This window comes from Xenopus laevis, chromosome 9_10S, assembly GCF_017654675.1.
Source record: "Xenopus laevis strain J_2021 chromosome 9_10S, Xenopus_laevis_v10.1, whole genome shotgun sequence".
Taxonomy (NCBI): Eukaryota; Metazoa; Chordata; class Amphibia; order Anura; family Pipidae; genus Xenopus; species Xenopus laevis.
In genome coordinates, this window is record NC_054388.1 from 65758227 (window position 1) to 65777977 (window position 19751).

A 19751-nucleotide genomic window follows, 5' to 3' on the forward strand; every position below is an offset into this window, starting at 1 on the left:
TTTTAAGAGAAGTCTGCGCTGGAACACACAGGCATTACAGTTGGCACATTCTCTGTCATGAGAAGGAATCAAGTTCTTGCCATGTATGAGTTGGCTTCTGTTCCATGAGTTTATAAGTCACCGTTCACTGCACAAAATACACAGACACTGTTTAGAGTGGCTGCCAGATATCCCAGGGTAAAAGATCAGCACTAATGGAAGTTACACAATACCTTTGTACTGAAATATTTTTATTGAGCCTCGTTGTTCCATGTTGAGCCTCTGGAGTCATGTGACGGAGGTGTAATAGCTCCCTGGATTCATCATTGTACGCTGGCTGCCTCACCTGTATTTCCTACTGGCTATGGATCAGATACACCTTTTTAAAATGAAAGACCCACTTGCAGGCTCCACCGTAAGTAAATTTTATTTTTACTTTAAACCTCTGTATAATGTCCAGATTGCTCTTATAAACTCTGTGTCAAAAATCTCTTTTCATATAATTACTGTACTGCCTGTGTGCTTGCTTTTGGTTGCACCGTTGTGCACACTGCCGAACTTCCTATTTATTCTCCAGCTTCACTATTAACCATTATTGTACAGTATATATTCAATTTAGGTTTCATTTTTCTTTTGGAATAGGAAGCCCTTCTGTATCTTTCCTCTTAATCCTCACCTGCTGCATGTTATATCAAAGAAGAACATTTTACAGTTATGCAACGCTTTGTCCCTAATGACATTTCTTCTCCATAACCAGGAGAGTCAAGAAAAATATATTTTTTACTGTCACTATATATGGTACTTTAACCTGTTTTATATTTTCTGAGGCTAAACAGATTTAAGGTTGTTATTCAGATCACTAGTATTTTTGTGAAGTACAGTGAATACCAATACTCTTGCCCTTGCATGACTATTACACAGTGTATTGCTCTCAAATGATAGAACCTAAGGGGGTTATTTACTAAACCCCAAATGCAAAAATCACAAAAAATTCATGATTTTTTTTATATAAAATCGGACTTTTAAAAAATAACAAATTTTTCAGAATTTATTAAACCCCCGAGATGGAAAAGTCAGAATCAGAAAATCCGGTATCTCAGACCTGTCGAGGTTGCATATAAGTCAATGGGAGAAGTCAGGAAGACTTATATCAGGAAGACTTATTCTGTAAACAGTGAATAATGCAAATAATGTGTGTGGAACTGGGAAAGCAATGGTCAATTACTGTATAAATCTGATCATTTATATATAACTGCCATTCCTCCTTGGTGCCTACCAACAAGGCATCAGTTGTATCTGGGAGTAGATTAAATAGTAATCTATGTGGAATTTCATAACCCTGTTAGAATACCAGAAAATTACATTTATAGAGCAGAAATAACTCCCTTGCTATAAGTGGTGTATAATATATATATATATATATATATATATATATATATATAAAATTTTCCACAGTACCTGCACTCAGACCAATGGAGCCGGTGGTGCACAATCAATAATGTTGATATATATAGATGAAGGATCAGCACTCACTGTCATATAGTGGAGAAAAGTGATTTATTTCATGAAATACATCTTATCCAGCGTTTCGGTCCCACCTTTCTCAAGAATTATATATATATATATATATATATATATATATATAGATATAGATATAGATATATATATATATATGTATATATATATATATATATGTATATATATATATATATATATGTATATATATATATATATATATATATATATATATATATATATATATATATATATATATATATAGATAGATATATACAAATACAAGATTCCTTTGCACTCAACTTTCCCTTGTTTGTTATATAAATAAATAAATAGATAGATAGATAGATAGATATACACACACATAGAGCGGATGGCCAGTTATACACCCCTGTCAAGTCCCTCCTTGTGTAAGCTGTGCCAGTTAAACACTCCAAAGTCTAACCGTCTGACATCATATTCTGCATTATTACTAATACTTGAAATTCCTTGCAGAGTTGTGTTGCCAGGGAATACGTTTGCTGGAAGAAATTCATTGCATGTCTCTGTACAGGCTCAAAAAAACCTAAGCAGTCTAAAGTTTTATATATGGTTGGCCATGACCCCCCCTTGTTGTTATGTCATGCTCCTGTATAGAGCCTTTCTGACTTGCCACTGGTCTCGAAAGCTCTGCTATTCAGATGTATAAGTGGAGCTGTGTAATCATTCTAACCCCTCTGTGTTTTCAGCAAAAATTGACATCTCATGGAACAGCCAGACCATAGACGCAAGTGCCTTTTGAATGAGCACCAAGGGTTTCACTTTTGCACCTATTGCTCTAACACAGGGACCCAACATTTTTTTTACCTGTGAGACACATTCAAATGTAAAAAGAGTTGGGGAGCAATACAAGCATGAAAAATACCCTTGGGGTGCCAAATAAGGGCTGTGATTGACTAGTGGTAGCCCCTATGTGGACTGGTAGCCTACAAGAGCCTCTACGTGGCACTATACTTAATTTTTATGCAATTAAAATTTGTTTCCAAGCCTGGAACTCAAAAATAAGCACCTGCTTTGAGGACACTGAGAGCAACATCCAACATGTTGCTCACGAGCTACTGTTAGTGGTGCAGGTGTAATACCTCCTTAACTCCCCAGTTACTGGTAACAAACTAGACTGCACTGGGTCTGACTACAGCAAACCTAATGGACTTATGGTCTCCTTATCTTCATGATTAATATAAAATGTAAGGTTAAAACATACACTCACTCCATGTTCCTTCCATTCTCTGTTCCATGTGGGATTTACAATGCTTTGTTCCCTGCATGTTTGCAGTTCTCATTTACAGTGCATTGTTAAGTACTTATTTACCTTGCTAATAAATGTGTCACATGCAAATAACACTCCTCTTCTTTTGGCCAGTTGCTTCTTTGTCTTAGCCAATCCATGGAGGAAATCCTTCTAAACCTCTATTATTTCCTTGCATATATATATATTCTTGTGTGTGTGTGTATATATATATATATATATATATATATATATATATATATATATATATATATATATATATATATATATATATATATGTATTTATAGATACCATTGTTTGTGTCAGTATGACAGGGTTTACAAGGATCTGAAGAACATATCTAAACATGGAGAGATCTTTTGCAAAACTCTTATGTCTGCCCTGCAACAGAGGTGGGTACACTGGTAACACTGGTGCATAACGCTTAAATCAAGTTTAACCTTTCCTCAAAGTAACTCTTGCCTAACATCAATATGATGTAAAAAAACAAAATCATATCCTGATTTAGTAAGGGAAACACATAAGATACAGTAATGGAGTTTAAATTGAGATTCCAGGACTACACAAAAGTTTTCGGCACAATCCGACACGCTTATTTCCGTCGCATGCGATTTGTTGCATGCGTTTTGTTGCAGCACATTGGATCGTGCTGAAAACGTCTGTGTAATTCTACCCTTAAACAGATAATAATAAAAAAAGTAATCTAATCAACTTTGTAACTGATTTGCAGTTTTATATTTGTTTTTTTAAATCAATTATCATGTCAAAGCAAAGCTCAAAACCTCACTAACCAGCAATATAGATCACTTGTTAGCCACTATTTTTAATGTTATGATGGGTGGGGCAGGGTGCAAAGTGCCAAAAACGAGCAAAATATTTTCCACCCTGCTATCCTTTTAGCAACTATAGGCACTAGTCTAATGAAGAAATGTAATAAAAGGCGCAGTTTGTTACTGGTCTAATCACCTATAGCCAGAATGTAGCATTTTCTGGTTACCTGTTTAAAAGCAGACATTTTCTTTGTTTCTGTGGGTTACTGCTCCTGTTATTCTGATTCATCTTTCATTCTGGACAAATGCCAATTGCCAGGCGACTAGTCTCCCCGAACCTGCCCGTGTGCCCTTACCCTAAAGCACAAATTTTAAAGTTGGACTATTTACACAGAACTCCTTCCTTTATAAAGAGTCCCCTGTCTATTTTTCAACAAACAAACCTCTCCCTTCTCTAAGCAGCAGCCTATTATTAGGGGCTCCTCTGACATTTTTCAGTAGTAACAGGAAGTACTAAAGTTAAAATGGCTTCATATTCTTGTTTAGTGCCATAGATAGTACCATAGATAGTTCTTGATTAATTGGCAAAGTATGTTCAGCACAAGCCCTATTTTTGCATTTATGTTGAAAAGGGATGTACTGTATACTGTCACTTTAAAAAGATGCAAAGCTCCTGCTTATGAAAAGAAGTCCTCCAGCATGATGCCACCATCGCTCATTATACTTTTCTGTAGCAATGCTTAAATCATATCAAAAGGGCTTTTCCTGCGATTATGTTTAATCATGTTTTTCATAGATATGAAAAATCTTGAATGGATTGATTGCAAATGAGTTTTGTGGGGGATTATAAAACCATCACTCTTTGGCAAAGAAGCTATGGGGTTTATCCTTACAGGGTCAGAGCTGCACCTGTCTTCTGCTGCCTGTGCTGCCCCCCCCCTTGTCCACAACCAAGAGAACAGGTAGGGGTCGGGGGGGGGTTGTGGCTAGGGCAGGGGGGCCCTGTGTTGGAAGCCCTGGTGGGCCTAGGACCCTCCAATTCAACGCTGTATCCTTGATTAGTTTGCTCTGCAAGTTATTTGTAAATGATCTTGTGCAGCAAACATGGAAACTGGAATCCTTCTGCTATGTCCACTAAACCACTTACATACTGGAAAATAAACCTTCAGGGTAATACAAGAACACTGGAAAGTTTACTTTGCTTAAGTAACCCATTGCAGCCATTCAGATAGCTTTATTGATTATTCTAATTGCCCTACATCACTAGTTATTTGCGGATTGATTAATATGAATTACAGGAAATTGGCAAACATAGCCCGAGTTTGTGCATAATATACATATACCTCCTATAAGCTATGTTTTCATTTATGTGTCCATTTGTCTAACTGAGGATGTTATATTCTATCCATGGAATTAAAAGCTATTTAGTCAGCATCCAATGTCCAAAGCCAATCCAAGATGAGTTATGCAAAATCGTAGTTCTTGCCCATTCTTGCACAATACGCAAAAGAATAATGTTTTATGTACATTGTAACATACATGCTCTAGTATGTCTATTTTGACTATATTGGTAATGCTTTATTACTATGGTAGGTCTAACCTAGAACTGAGTTATGCCAAAGGACTGGAGAAGGTAGCGAACAAGCTGACAAAGGCATTGGCCAGTGTGAATAAAAAGTAAGTAAGCAAAACAAACACGTCTACAGTATGTATCTAACTGTTCTTACTGTCCATGATAAATTTGTTTTTGTTGTTGGCTGTTAAACACTTTCTGGCATTTACTGGCCAGGACATGTACTGATCATGGGAAAACACAGAAAGAAAAAGGAAGTTCATAAGGTGAGTGCTTCCTGTTGGCAGTAGCTCATATGCTATTGAATTATGAGCTATATCTTCCTAGTAGGTGTATGAGCTATCAAAAACTTTCTATCAAGCTCTTCCACTGCACTTCCCAGCACTCCAAAGTAAACAACCAAAACAAAATTACAGGTGCAAGATGATCTACTAATGTGAATCTTTTTTCAGCAATTTCACTTTCCTGTTATTTAATATAGGGGCTTGCTCTGTATTCAGAGTCGCTATTAAAAAACATCTTGTATTGAAGGTTTTATTTCAGTCTTGATAAAGAACTAGGCTCAACACCTTGACATACCTTTGTTTTGTATTGTATATATTAATTTATATATCACCACAAATATGCACAGTGCTTTACAAGGTATAACTACAAGGAGTACAGTTATTGTAAAATTAGGCAGTGAAAATAAATAAATCTATGCATAGGTGTTTCAGTACACAGTTGGAATAAGGTTTCAGCCCCGAAGAACCTACACTCTAGTAGGAAAAGATGACAAACAGAAACAAAAGAGATGGGAAAAAGGGTATAGAGTGCATACAATGCAATAAAGTTATGATAAAACCCTGTTGAGTACCCCATAACTGCTTCATTCTCTATAAAGCAATAATATTTGCAGAAACTTGTATTAATAATTCTTACTTTGGTAAAGTTTAAATGCCTGGTCTGCAGTATAAAAGTAAGGTGATATCAGGATGGCTATTAAGCTGAAGGTTCTGCACGGGTCCAGTCCACTGAACCCCCACCCAATATGTACCCAGTACTCTGCTATACCCCCCTACCCAGACCCGCTACCTGACCTGCACCCATAAGGTGTTTACTTACCACTTGACCCAAGGACCTGCAAGACCAAAAGTGATGTCGCCATGGATCAGAAGTGACTTCACTCCGGAGGTGGATCAACCAGGCAAATGAAAAAAATTGCTAGATGGTTGATGTGGTGTGGATGGGAGGGCTAAGACCCTCAGCTGAACCAGATACCCAGGCAGGGTACTTGCGGACTGCCCAACTGCTTTGTGGGTATTTCACAGGTACCCAAACCACTGCAGGTCACTAGCTGAAGGCAACTAGTGTGAAGTTCTCACCCTATTATATGTATATACATCATTGTACCTTGGCTTCTCCTGTCTATCTCACATTGCCATAGCTTCCCCTTCTACTGACTGTAGAAAATAGCTTGTTGTCGTTATATGATGTATCTGCTACCTTTTAAGTACCTTTCCTATTGACATTTTACCTAAACACAATATAATTTCTTTCACATATTTGTCACAACAGTAAAAAGCATTTTCATAAATTAATACACAACTTCTCTACCTACAGTTGCATTAATAATGCCTGGACTTGTGCTTCTGATGAAATGAGGACGACAGCAGAAGTACACAGGTGAGTATCATTACTTAATAAAAATGTGTTCTTAAATTAATTTAAAAAAAAGAGCATTCGATTCTGTACCATTTGCTGCCCCGATTGTATTCTGTTTTTTTTTTTTTTGCACATAGTGCATATTGTTAAAGTAACATATAGTAACCCTTATGATTATTCAAAGCTTTATTTGTTTCACTAGAAATGGGTTAATTTGCAGTTTTTAATATAGGAAACTAGGCACAGCCATTCAACAAGAAGCCATAAAACCAACCAGTCAAGTCTTGGAAGAACATGAAAAAAAGAAGAAAAAAGTAAGGAGATAGCAATTTCTGCTGGCCTTCAATTGTGATTCCTTGGTCAGGAAGCAACATCCCACATAGTCATTTTTTATGTCTGTATAACTGGATTGGTGAAATTACTATTGGAGATCCCAGTCCCATAGGGTTTCCAATCTAAGTGGGTAGGTGACTAGACTGATTGAGTGCCAGTAGTATATCATTGTGGAGAGTGTGGTCAGTCAGAAATATCCTTACACAGAATTTGTGTTAGTAGAAACGGCCCATTAATTAATCTTACCTTCGTTTCTTTTCCTCACCAACAAGCTAGATAATGAAGTAGAGAAGATGACAAGTTCTGTATTGAACAACTGGAAGCAGCAGATAAAGGTATATATTCACTTCACTTACCATCACTGTAATCAGATTTTGTCCAGGGTTAAGGGTAAGTCCACACAGGGCATTTTGGGGGAGATTTGGTCACCTGTCGACTAATCGCCTCGTTTTTGCGGCGACCAATCTCCCCAAACGCCTTCCCTGTTCCTGCACGGGCTAAAATGAAAAAACACCGGCGCTAATCACACGCGGCAATTCGTTTTCCAAAGTCGCCCAAACGAACCGCCGCGTGTGATTAACGCCAGCATTTTTTCATTTTAGCCGGGTAACTTTGGGTAAATTAGGGTGGGTTGGCAGGTTTTTATATGTATTTGCTGCATATTTATGTGTATACTAAAATGTCTAACAGTTGGCGCTCAACTATTGCTACCACTGACAGTTTTTCTTTCGATTTTATCTGATAAATCTTATGTACAGGTTGTTTGCCTGAAATATAACCTTATAACTTCCATGTTGCAATGCATAGGTCAAAAAAAAACTTATGGAACATACCAAAAAACATGAAGCTCTTTTCCATCATGTGGAAAACACTAACAAGCAATCAGTGTCGGAAAAAGAAAAACAGAAGGTAAAGGCTTGGAAAGTATTTTGCCAGTGTTTGTACCTTGTTATCTTTCTATAGTGATTGCAATCTGCCCCTACTAACTTAGTATGGAATAGAATGACTGAAACATTGCCTGGCCATCATGACTGTAACCCTTTCTCTACATACATAAAAAAAGATTATTGAAAGTGGTACATTGTTAACTATAAGATGTGAGAGTTGAGCTAGAGAAGCAGAGTTTATACAAAAGTGTTCTGAATATAAGCTTAGTGACTTCCCCAGTGTACCCCCATTTTAAGTGCAAAGTACCTTGTTCCTATGAAATCTCTATCTTATGCCCAAATCTCAAACAGTTGATTGGGTTTCCTGTGCATCTCAGCTCTGCAAGTGTATTGGCAGGGGGTAGGCAGGTAGGCTGTAGACATCCCCTGTCATGCCTCAATCTCATGCCAGTCAGTGCAATGCACAGAAGAGCCTTGTTTCCAACAATACTGCACTTGCTGGATTTTTTTACATTTTGTGTCATATTGTGCTTGAACTATGGATAATTGTGCTAGGCCAATTATAGATCCTGTCCTATAATTGTTTGTATAGCTTAACCTACATTAAACCATAAGTACTATTAACATTTTAGCTAGCTGAGAAAGAGTATTCATCAACTGAGGTTTAATAAAAGGCACATGACCCATCAGAAAAGGGGAGTAGTACACAAAATGTACACCATATAGTAAAATAAAAACTGCTTTTCATTTAAAAAAAAATAAAAATAAAAAAATGTTGTTTCACCCATAATTAATGTTTTCAAGATATTAAATATTGCTCGACACAAATGAACTATTTGCACCGCTCATATATTACCTCACAACGGCTTCATAAAATGAATCCTCTTCTAAGTCAGAACTGCCCCAGGTGCCACCATTCCCCGGCTGATTTCTTCCATATGATTTGGGATTGTCCACTAATTCGAACGTTTTGGAAATCAGTAACTCAGCTGATACATGTTAGAACAGACGTATTTCTTCCCCTGGAGCCTAGGGTGCTATTGCTCAATCAAGTGGAGGATGTCTCCCCGAGCCGTGCCCACCGCACATTAGCAACCGTGCTTTGTATGTATGCTAAGAAAGTGATCGCCATGCACTGGAAATCCAGGTTGGGGCCAACCATAAAAATTTGGGTGCAGTTAGTTGAGAAATCTATACCCTTATACAAACTCATATACATGAGGAGAGGCTGTCCGAATAAGTTTAATAAGATCTGGGATGTATGGATTGGTGAGGATCCTGTTGAATGCTCTCCTAACCGCTTATAGTCACCACACATGTAAAAGTTGGTTATAGGTAGGCGTAATCCAGATTGACGGGTGCCCGCTCCACCCCCCCCCCCCCGGTGCTCGGGAGCTGGGAGGTGGTGGGGTGCTAAGTGCTTAAATTCATTGCTAATAAAGTGTGATGGGGTGAATACGGGAAATAACAGGGAAGAAAATGGGTTGGGATAGATTACTTGGTATTATCCTCTACTTCCTCCATTTTGATTGTAACCCCATTAGGTTTTTGCTCATTACAATACAGTCTGGAAACTAAAAATGTTAAGTACGACACCATTTTGTTATCTTTTTCTTTATCTTTATTTGAAGTTTATTGAATTTGCAGCAATCTCATGACTATGACATTTTCTACTGTTTGTATGACATACAACCTGTACAATTGAGATGCTAAATAAAGGAATTGTTAAAAAAAAAATATATATATTGCTCGGTCTGACAACTCGATACATGCACAAAAATGTTTTTTCCACTTCCAGCTTCTCAGTAAGCTAAAAAAATCAGTAGAGACACTAACCAAAACGGATGAAGAATATTATCAAGAGAATATCACCGGTCAAACAGTTCGGCTGAAATGGGAAAATGTGCTGGAAAATTGCTATACGGTATGTATCAATGAGGCATAAGAAATGGTGCTACATGGGTTTAGAAGTTTCTGAAATGTGTATGTAATTTTACTTAAGCTCCTTGCTCGTGGAATCCAAAATGTTGACTTGGCTTGTCATGTTTTACAGCCTTGACATTACCAAAGCTGCTTCATTCTACTAATATTGATAGATTATATTTGGAATGTCCTTGGAATGGGAAATATCTTTTGTGGTACTGGAGTCAGGTTCATATGACTAAGTGCTAGAGAGAGCACAACATGCATAAGGCTGTAATTATGTGTTAATTTATTATAATAAATCACATAAGTCTGCTTTGCATGCAAGCTCTGGTTCTACTGAATCGCTAGCAATATTTATCCATAAACACCAATTTAAACAGAGGATAAATATACCAGTAGGGATTAATTCTGATTTTCTTTCTGTTGGGTTACCTTTGCAGTGCTAAAGAATGTATAATGGTTTGAAGTGATCTATTGGGTCACTTAACTAAAATGAAAAAAATAATAAACCATCTTCAATCAAAATCACTAGGCATATACATCTGGTATTGTGTTTAAAGAACTTTAATTCACTGTAAGTTACGTTCCAGAGTATTCAAGATCTTGAAAAAGAAAGAATACAACTCCTTTCTCATATCCTCACTCGGTACAACCAACATGTGTTAACTTTCGGACAGACACTAAACACTGTAAGTGATGTTTTAGGGAACCTTACCATAACAGTCAATGTCTTTTTTTGTATTTATTTAGCAAATTGTTCTACCCCTTTGGCATTACTTGACATAGTTTTTATGGGCTGGAAGTAAATGAAATATTTATAAACGTTATGTTATATCCAAGACTTAAACTATTCCCAATTTTCCAACATTTCATAGGCAAAATATTATTCTAATAACTACTGTGATCCAGGATGCTGGGATAAGAATTTAAAAATTAATGTATTTACCAAGAATATTACTTTTTAGTGTCAAAGCCAGATTGATCAAGCCATCAAAAGCATTGACGTTGAAAAGGACATTCAGACCTTCATGGAGGAAACAGCCATTTATTCTGGAGACAACAAATCAGAATTTCTTCTGATGGATTATTTTGTGAGTTCAAGACCTGTTAAAATGTATTTATTAGCCTCCCTAAAGCTTGTTATGGGTTTTTTGGTCAATATAGCTGTAATTTTTGCCTTTATTCACATTATATACTGCCTTACTTATAATTACTTAGTTTCTTTTCTTTCTATACAGCTCTTAAATAAAGAGATATTTTTTTCCCTTCAGTTTCATTATGAAGTTAAATGCAATCTTTAATTTAAAAGACCAAATACCGTTAGCTACAAGCTGTTAGGGAAAGAATACAGTATTTTTCAGCCTCAGTCTCTTGATTTCTCATATGAGGTTTAAATAATAAAGTGACATTGCACAATAAATCTCTTTGGCAAACTAACACAAATAAGAATGTGAGCACTTTGTTTTGATAGGAGGAAGACAGTTCTGTTATAATGGACAAGGAAAGAAGGATAGCTTCCATTAACATGAAACTTGAGAGACTGCAGAGTGATATTGATAAGGCACAGAAAGACAAGGATGGTAGGGCTGGGTTATTTATCACTTTGCTGCATGGGGTCATGTGTGTACCCTCTATAGGTATGAACTGCTTGTGAGATTAGGGTTAAAATATTAGAAGCTATTCTTATTATAGCTCCATTGTACAATAACTTCATGTTCCATTCCCTAACTGACAATCTCTCTAGAGTATAGACATCAAAATAGCATGGATGCACATGTATAGGCATACTGACAGCTTACATGAGATAAATCAACACTATCTTATAATATACTATATTAGCAAACTTTTCACATTCCCTTTGTCCTCAACTTGACCGTATATGATATGGTAGTGTGATAAGTACCTATTTTACTGGATTTTGTATAGTACAGTACGTTACAGAGCTAAACTTCAGAGTGAAAGAGAAGTAAAACTTAAGTAATAAAAGTTGTCTCAAAAATAATTTAATGCAAAAAAGTCTCACCCAACTCTAGTGAAAAAATTTTTTTTTGTGCATTTGCCATTATATTGTCATTCCTCCCTGCAATGGAGTACTATTGAAGAACAACACAAGTTGGCAAAGCAACTTCTGACAATTTTAAATGATGAAGCCCTTTGATGTTATTACCTCAATTATGTTAACATTAACACTGTCAGATTAAAAAAAAGGGTTACATTGGCATAAAAAATAAAACCTTTTGATGTTAAAACAGAATCTTGCACAAGGTTGTACAAAAAGTCTGGACCTGAAGTCCCAACCTTGTGAATTGCATTCCCCTTTAATGCCACTTTAACACCTATTTTGAGTTGACTCTTTTTTTATGAATTCCCACCAAAAACAGAGGCAGTCCATCTAACATGGAAAAAGACTTCACAGTTTACAGCTTACAATAGCTGCAGCCTTTGCCAAATATAATTTGATTTTTGTGGCTGAACATGTGCAGGGTCTCTGTGATTGTTGTGTTTCTCTTAGGACTGGAGAAGATGCTAAAGGCTTATGTAGATAATCCAGCCTTTTCTGATGTGAAAAATGAAGAAAATACATATGTACTTTTGGAAGAGGTAACATGCACTAATATTTTATAATCTATTTATATTGGCACTGACGCTAGTGTGCTTTGCTGGTCAGATATTCTGCTGTACAGGTATGGGATCTATTAACCGGTAACCTGTTATCCAGAAAGCTCTGAATTATAGAAATTACATCTCCCATAGACTCAATCTAAATAATGCAAATTTAATAAAAAAAAGTAATAATATTTCCTTTTTCTCTGCAATAATAAAGCAGTATTTTGTACCTGATCCAAACTGATACAGAATTAATCCTTATTAGACGAAAAAACTGCTTATTGGGTTTATTTAATGTTTACATGATTTTTTAGTAGATTTAAGGTATGAAGATCCAAATTATGGAAAGATCCCTTATCCCAGGTCCCGAGCATTCTGGCTGACAGGTCCCATACAAGTGCCAGCATCCTACTTTAAATGAGTATGCTGCCTACTCTGTACTGTGGCCCTTAGTTCAAATGAACATCACAGGAGGCATCAGAAAGGTGTTTTTCTGGTATTGAACATATGTGATGTATAATTATATTGTATTATTACCAAGTCCAAACTGAACAGTAATCTCCCTGTCTAAATGGTGGTATGGGGGATTCCCATTCAAGCATCCTCTTCCCTTTGTAACGGGCTACCGTCAGGGTTTAAGTCCAGTTGTAAATAAATTACATGATGACTACTCAGGCGGTTTAAATAGTAATTCCTTCGATATACTCAACCTCTTTTTTTGTAGACAAACCTTAAAATACATTTGTTGGAAGCAAATCACTTCAAGCTGTTATCAACCCTTGCAGAGCTAGAAGGAAAGACTATATCACCCCATCCATGCAGCGAACGGATCTCAAAATGGAAAGAAAAGGTGCCATATAATTCCAAATGCTTTTATGGAAGGTCACAAATGGTCTTAAATGGTTTGTTGGTGGGGATTGCCCTACTGAATTATTTCTTTGTAACACGTACCCTACAATAACCTTAAAGGGGTCGTTCAAGTTTGAGTTAACTTTTAGCATGATGTAGAGATGGATATTTGCAAGTGGTTTTCAATTTTTTTAATATTTTTGGTTTTTGAGTTATTGAGCTTTTTATTCAACAGCTCTCCTGGTTGCTGGGGTCCAAATTACCCTAGCAAACATGCAGTGATTTGAATAAGAGACTGGAATACAAGTAGTAGAGGACCTGGATAGAAAGATGAGTAATCAAAAGTAGCAATAACGATAAATTTGTAGCTCAGCATTTGTTTTTAGATGGGGTCAGTGACCCCCATTTGAAAGCTGGAAAGAGGACGGCCAATAATTCAAAAACTATACAAAATAAATAATGAAGGCCAATTGAAAATGGGTTTAGAATTAGTGATTAACGTAAAGGTGAACTACCCCTTTTAATCATGCGGTATACCTTATTTGGATGAGTGCTTAGATCTATACAGTGGCACTCAGAATGAATTATTGAGTTACAAACACAACAAACACAAATAGATACCAGGTTGTTACCCTCATTTACAACTTGTAGTATGTGTCTGCCATGTGTCTGTCATGTATCGATGCTGGAACACTGGTATGGGCTGTAATCCTCTCTAGTAGCATATACTCCATTTATGTACCCTATTAAATATAACTATTGCCTGACCCACATGTGCAAATTGTGGGTCGGGGCAATTGCCATTTCAATGACAGAGTGGCTTTCTGAGTCACTGAATGTGCCATTGACCTTAATGTTGATGATTTCAGCAGCACGACGGTGACTCAGGTTTTGTCATGTTGATGGTGTAATTTATGTAATTTTGGGAAATTGGTACTTCTGGTGATACTGATATTGTACTTCCAGGGTTCCCAGCATTCCTCTGTTTACATATCACGCTCGATCAACACTAAAAAACTTAAACGTTTGGAAAGCCATCGGATTTCTGACAGATCAAGAGGAAGCATGAGCCACTCAGTATCTTTTGATGATTCGGCGGTATCCGATACCATTGATTACCCCAGCAAACCCCCGCGAGGTCTTTCCAGGAGGGTTAAAGATCCTCACGAAGAGAATACCCTTCAAAATGGTAAAAGTGATCTTTTTTTATGATAAGTTATAAAAAACTTTATTGTCAGACTTGTTTCTTTTTCCTCCTGTTCCTTTCACTTGTATATTAGAGGCATCTGCTTCTCCTAATGGGCACTATTGATGTGTTTGGAGCCATAAGCTGCAAGTTGTTCCTCAAGCTGGAGAAAGAAAAGAGCATTGGAGCCTTCAGTTACCTACACAAATACAGCAAATTATACATACAGATAGCAAAATGTACAATTGGGCCACACAGAAACTGACTGAATTGTGCCTAGCAATTGCTGAGCACTGCACCCCAAGCATGTTAGGAATTCTGGCTGGGTCAAAAGTGTTTTGCTCTGAATCTACAGAGAAAATCACATTCTCTTAAAGTGGTAAAGATTTCCTACCACATTGGGGCGATGTACAGAACAGCCACATTTCTGCACATTATATTTACCTGGACATACTAATCATAAAATTACTAACACTGAATGCTATTGTAACTACAAAATGTTTTCATGCACTGCATTGGTTATTTGATTAGATAGAGGATATTTTTAGAGGATACTTTAATTCTACTAGTATTTATATAATAGGGATACAACTAGAAACTACTAAAACCAGATAAATATTGGGGAAGGAAAGGATACAGTGTGGCTATAGAGAGGGTGTGGATTTTTTTGGACATAGGGAAGTACAGAAAGTGTCCTTTCCTGTTTGTTCAGGTCCAAGTCCAAGGTTACTAAAACCAGCCATAGTGTTTCATCAAACTGATTCTGACCTATTGTCCAAATTAATACTTGTGGACACATGATATAATTTAATATTGAAAGTCATAGAACAAATAAATGAATTAAAGATTAATTCAATAGGGGTACCCCGAGTAGCACATGTGTAAGAGTACGAAGGGGCGCCCTTTTGTGCTCATTCTGAGGCTCATCCAGTCTACATGCTGCCCACCACCTGTCCCTGTTGAATGGAGTGTTGCCACTAGTTTCTGTGCTCTGAAACGAAACACAGAATGCCCCATGCAGTGGGTAAAGTGCAAAAAAAAAAAAAAAAGCCAATTGCAGCCTTATTTTGCTCTTTGCACACTGACTAGGGCATTGTAAATGAGCCCTAATGTGTCTTAAAAAGCTGTTGTCTACAGTTATATTTCTTTACCTTGGGTCCTTAGATATGGCTGATCTACAGATACCAGCACACATCTGGGGATGTTGAGAAGCATGTCATATGATATATATATATATATATGAGTTTGTTTACAATGTCCTATGTAATGTGCAAAAAGAGGCTGCAATCAGAATGAGCACTAAGGGTACTTTTTCAACAATGACGCCTGTAGAGTCAATTATGTTAATCTCTTTTCTAGATGGGGTTCTTAGCTAGTATAGTATATGCAGTAAAATTGGGACATGCTATACTTCTCATGTCTTTCTAGTGTAGGGGTCTGATAAATGTTTTTCTGATTTACTTTATATTCCCCTAGAGCAGGGAACCTTTTGAATGCCTGAGCAACATTCAGAAGTAAAAGGATTTGGGGAGCCAAATAAGGGCTGCTATTGGCCATTTAATAGCCCCGATCCTCTGCATGGTATTTGCTGTCATACTGATTTCTCAAATTTATGTGAAAATAAAATATTTTAAACATTTAGTAGCTCCTATGTGGACTTAGGGAATTTGGGGTAAAGCTCATAGTTAGAGCATCGGCGCCACTCATTTTACTCTAGAAATTAATGAGTTAAGAAATATGGCATCTCTTAATCATTTAGATTAATACTAATATTCATATAAGGAATTTGTTGAATTTATAAAAAAAAAGTATGTGTTTATTTAGAGAAAATTAATTGAACATAACCCTTACTAATAAAATGGATTAGTCCCTTTAATACTGATTAAATGGCAGATTGAAAGACATGCACAATAATGGTTAAAATTTGAATGTTAGAAAGATATTAGAGCTTTTCATAAAACAATTTAAACTACTTTCTTCTCAGCATAAATCTATGGTAATATAATAGTTCTGTACACTTACTATGTATCTGTAGTGAAGTGAAGTAATCATGCTCTAACAAGACTAAAGGGAATCCATTAAAGATGTTCTCATGCTGTGAAAGGCAGAATCAATTTGCCAACTTATATAAATATATATGTACATACCCTTTCTACGGTGTTTAGAAGTGTTGTTAGGTGGTAATGGCTAGAAAATGAGAAAACGATTGAATTTGAAGTTGTTTCACAAGGTTTACATTATTGTTTTCTCTTATACAGAAATAAATGAACATCAAAGAAGCTCGTGCACAGTTTTATACCCATATAAACCCCAACGGCAGGATGAACTGGGCTTGCAAAAAGGTATTTGTGAAATCATAAGTTGTCATTCCCAGGGTATGTTAGGCTCGGAGATCCTTATTAACTGCATTTACCCATAAGGTGCCTGTGTACGGTACCAGCTGATGGCCTACCCGATATCAATATCTGGGCAAAAATAGAGCAGCTATCAATTGGGCAGGTTTGATGTTGCTGTTGGATCGAGGACTGCATTGGATTATGATCCAATCATTGGCCTGAGGGATAAACAAGAAGATTGTTACATGTATGGCCAACTTTACTGTACTTTCATTTTGAAGGATTCCATCAACCAACTAGGAATACTGCAGGCTGCTACCCACGAGTACCCATTTTCTTTTGACTGAGGAACATACCCAATACAACTCTCTGAATAAATGTTTCCAAAAATCTAAACATTATGCTCTGGTTCTCCTTTGCACTCTACTCTGTAGCATTTGGGGTCCTGGTAAACATCAGTTAAAGAGGGTTCAATTTCTTGTATAGGTGATGTGACAATAGAAACAGTTTTTCTGGGGGAACATTACAGAGCACAGGTTTGATAACTTTTTTTCTTCCCACAGGTGATCTTCTAGAAGTTCATCACAAGGATGATGATGGCTGGTGGTACGGAAGCCTCAATGGGAAGAAAGGCTATTTTCCCTCTACTTATGTTCAGGAGCACACAACAGATCAATCATCTCATGCATAGTAACTGGAATTAAGCTTATTTGCTTCTTTGTAAATGGTGTAATTCTAATTTCAGTTCGGTTGTCTGCAGAAATAGCTCAAACCATTTTCTTCCATATACAGCTTGCACAGTTCCAACCAGGGAGGCTGGTTTATCCATTTTTTAAACGTAAAAAATGTAGTTATTTCCTCAAATTGCGGTAAAAGTGGGATCTCAAATTTTAATAAGTAGTCTCTAGGGATGGGTAAATATTTTGACCTTGTTTCGTCGTGGAAATGACGCCCATAGACGTGTATGGTGGCGCGCATAAAAAAAGACTTTAATGGGCGTCTGCGACATTTCGCCAGCAGCGAATTTTGTCGAAGCGAAACTGGTCAAATTCGCCCATGCCTAGACCGTCTCCTTAGAGTATACATTCCTATTACATTCCATATGGAAAGACTAGAGAAGGATGGAGCAAGCAAAGAACAGGACAGATGGGGATGGATCTAGCAGGTGTAAAACAGGACAGATTGGAGCAGGACTGAGAGTCTGCAGAACAAGATTGACTGGAGAAAGGCAGATTTTATCACGAATGACTAGAGTTGGATCATGGAACAGTTGTAGAACAGGACAGAGTGGAGCAGATTACAAGAATGCAACAGCAAGTCAGGACAAGCTAGAAGGCAAGAATAATCAGTCCAATATAATATTTCACAGGTTAAACAGGGATGTAATTGAACAGATAGGACCTTTGGCAACTCCCTGCAGTTTATGTTATCAACTGTTAGTGATAATGAGATTACACTGGTGAAACAATGTTTAGGGTTGTTACCCTGATCCAGTTAGGAGAGAGCCCATGCCTAAGGTAATAATCCAGAACAACATAATACGTTTCATTGTTCTCAGTAGCTTCTCCAGTTCAGCTGAAGTCCTGGGAATGGTTCCATTTTTTGTATATAATATTCTTAAAATAAATAATTATCCATCCTTATATTATGTCAAGTTGTATTTTAGTACTTACTGTGCACACCGTTTTACTGGGGTATTTTACATTACACTTCAAAGCCAATTATTCCTCTGCACCTACATGTCTTCACTTGTGTCTCCATATGTTCCTGTCCGACTCCTCAATTCTCTCAGAGTATACCCTTGGAAGTATGCCTCACTATTACCACTGCTTCCCGTCTTAAACCTTTCTGCTATGTTGCTTCTTACATTTGGAATGCCTTCCCTGAATTCCTCCAGATAGAATTCTGGATTCAGTCTCTTCAGAACGAAACTCAAGTACTACCTATTGGAGCACATGCATAACACTTGAACTGGGAACTGGCACTTATATTGCAGTGTCAACCACTTTAACCTGCAGCACATAATATCTTCCTATTTGTGTCTGTAAACCTGTGGCTGCACCCAAACAAGGAAAGGCAGCAATAAGTCACCATGACTGGGACACAGCAGCTATTATAAAATACAGTCAGGAAAAAACAGGAATTTAAAACTGGATCAAAGATTGTCATCTATCTTTCTGGATTTTTAAGCTCTCACCCGGGCTTCCATCAGGGGGGGACAGGGGGGACAAATGTCCCAGGCTCGGGCATGAAGGGGGGCCTGGCAGTGCTGCAGTTTTGAAAAGAGCCGGGGCCCCCCTTGAGAGCGCCAAAGCCTGTATCCATTCCGAACAGCCGAAATGCGGAAGTGCCGAAGAGAACAGACAAAGGACCCGAAGCCATGAAAACAGCCAAAGCCGAAGTCCCGAAGCAGCGAAAAGACCGTAGTCACGAAAACAGCCGAAATTGAAGTCCTGAAGCTGCGAAAAGACCCAAAGTCACGAAAGGATGCGAAGTCCTGAAGCCATGAGTTCAATTCTACTGAACACCAATGTGGGGTTTTTTTTTAATCCCCTGACCACCAATGTATTATTTTTATATTCTATAGGTCCCTGCCACCAATGTTTTTTTGTTTTGTTTTTTAAATTTTGGGGCCCCCAATTATTTTTTTAACTTGTAAGGGGGGCCCTGGCACCAATGTTTTTTTAAAAAATATTTTTTGGGGCCCCATTTTTTTTAACTTGTAAGGGGGGCCAGGCACCAAAGTTTTTTTTAGAAAACTTTTTGGGGCCACATTTTTTATCTCAACATTTATCTCGGCAGCCTATTTTTTATTTAATGAGAGATATTGCTATTGTCAATAGCTGTATTTGAAACT

The 19751-nt window shown here is 37.2% G+C and overlaps 1 protein-coding gene across 1 annotated transcript; it reads left to right on the top strand.

The window, feature by feature from the left end:
- The first annotated feature begins 200 nt into the window (after positions 1-200).
- On the top strand, positions 201-18537 carry LOC108702267 (nostrin). Its single transcript, XM_041578619.1, has 16 exons — positions 201-394; positions 3090-3175; positions 5147-5230; positions 6729-6791; positions 7003-7084; positions 7376-7438; positions 7911-8012; positions 9789-9914; positions 10507-10605; positions 10882-11007; positions 11388-11496; positions 12429-12517; positions 13248-13373; positions 14339-14561; positions 16817-16900; positions 17458-18537. Exons 1-16 carry the CDS (start codon positions 344-346, stop codon positions 17583-17585), a joined length of 1641 nt encoding a protein of 546 aa, XP_041434553.1. The 5' UTR covers positions 201-343; the 3' UTR covers positions 17586-18537.
- The last annotated feature ends 1214 nt before the right edge of the window (positions 18538-19751 follow it).

What these genes read in the sequence shown, in the direction of transcription:
- LOC108702267 (XM_041578619.1), top strand. Translation starts at nt 344, where the DNA reads ATGGATCAGATACACCTTTTTAAAATGAAAGACCCACTTGCAGGCTCC. An exon ending in TGCTGGAAAATTGCTATACG is followed by an intron (nt 9,915 to 10,506) that starts GTATGTATCAAT and finishes GTTACGTTCCAG; the next exon opens with AGTATTCAAGATCTTGAAAA. An exon ending in CATATGTACTTTTGGAAGAG is followed by an intron (nt 12,518 to 13,247) that starts GTAACATGCACT and finishes CTTTTTTTGTAG; the next exon opens with ACAAACCTTAAAATACATTT.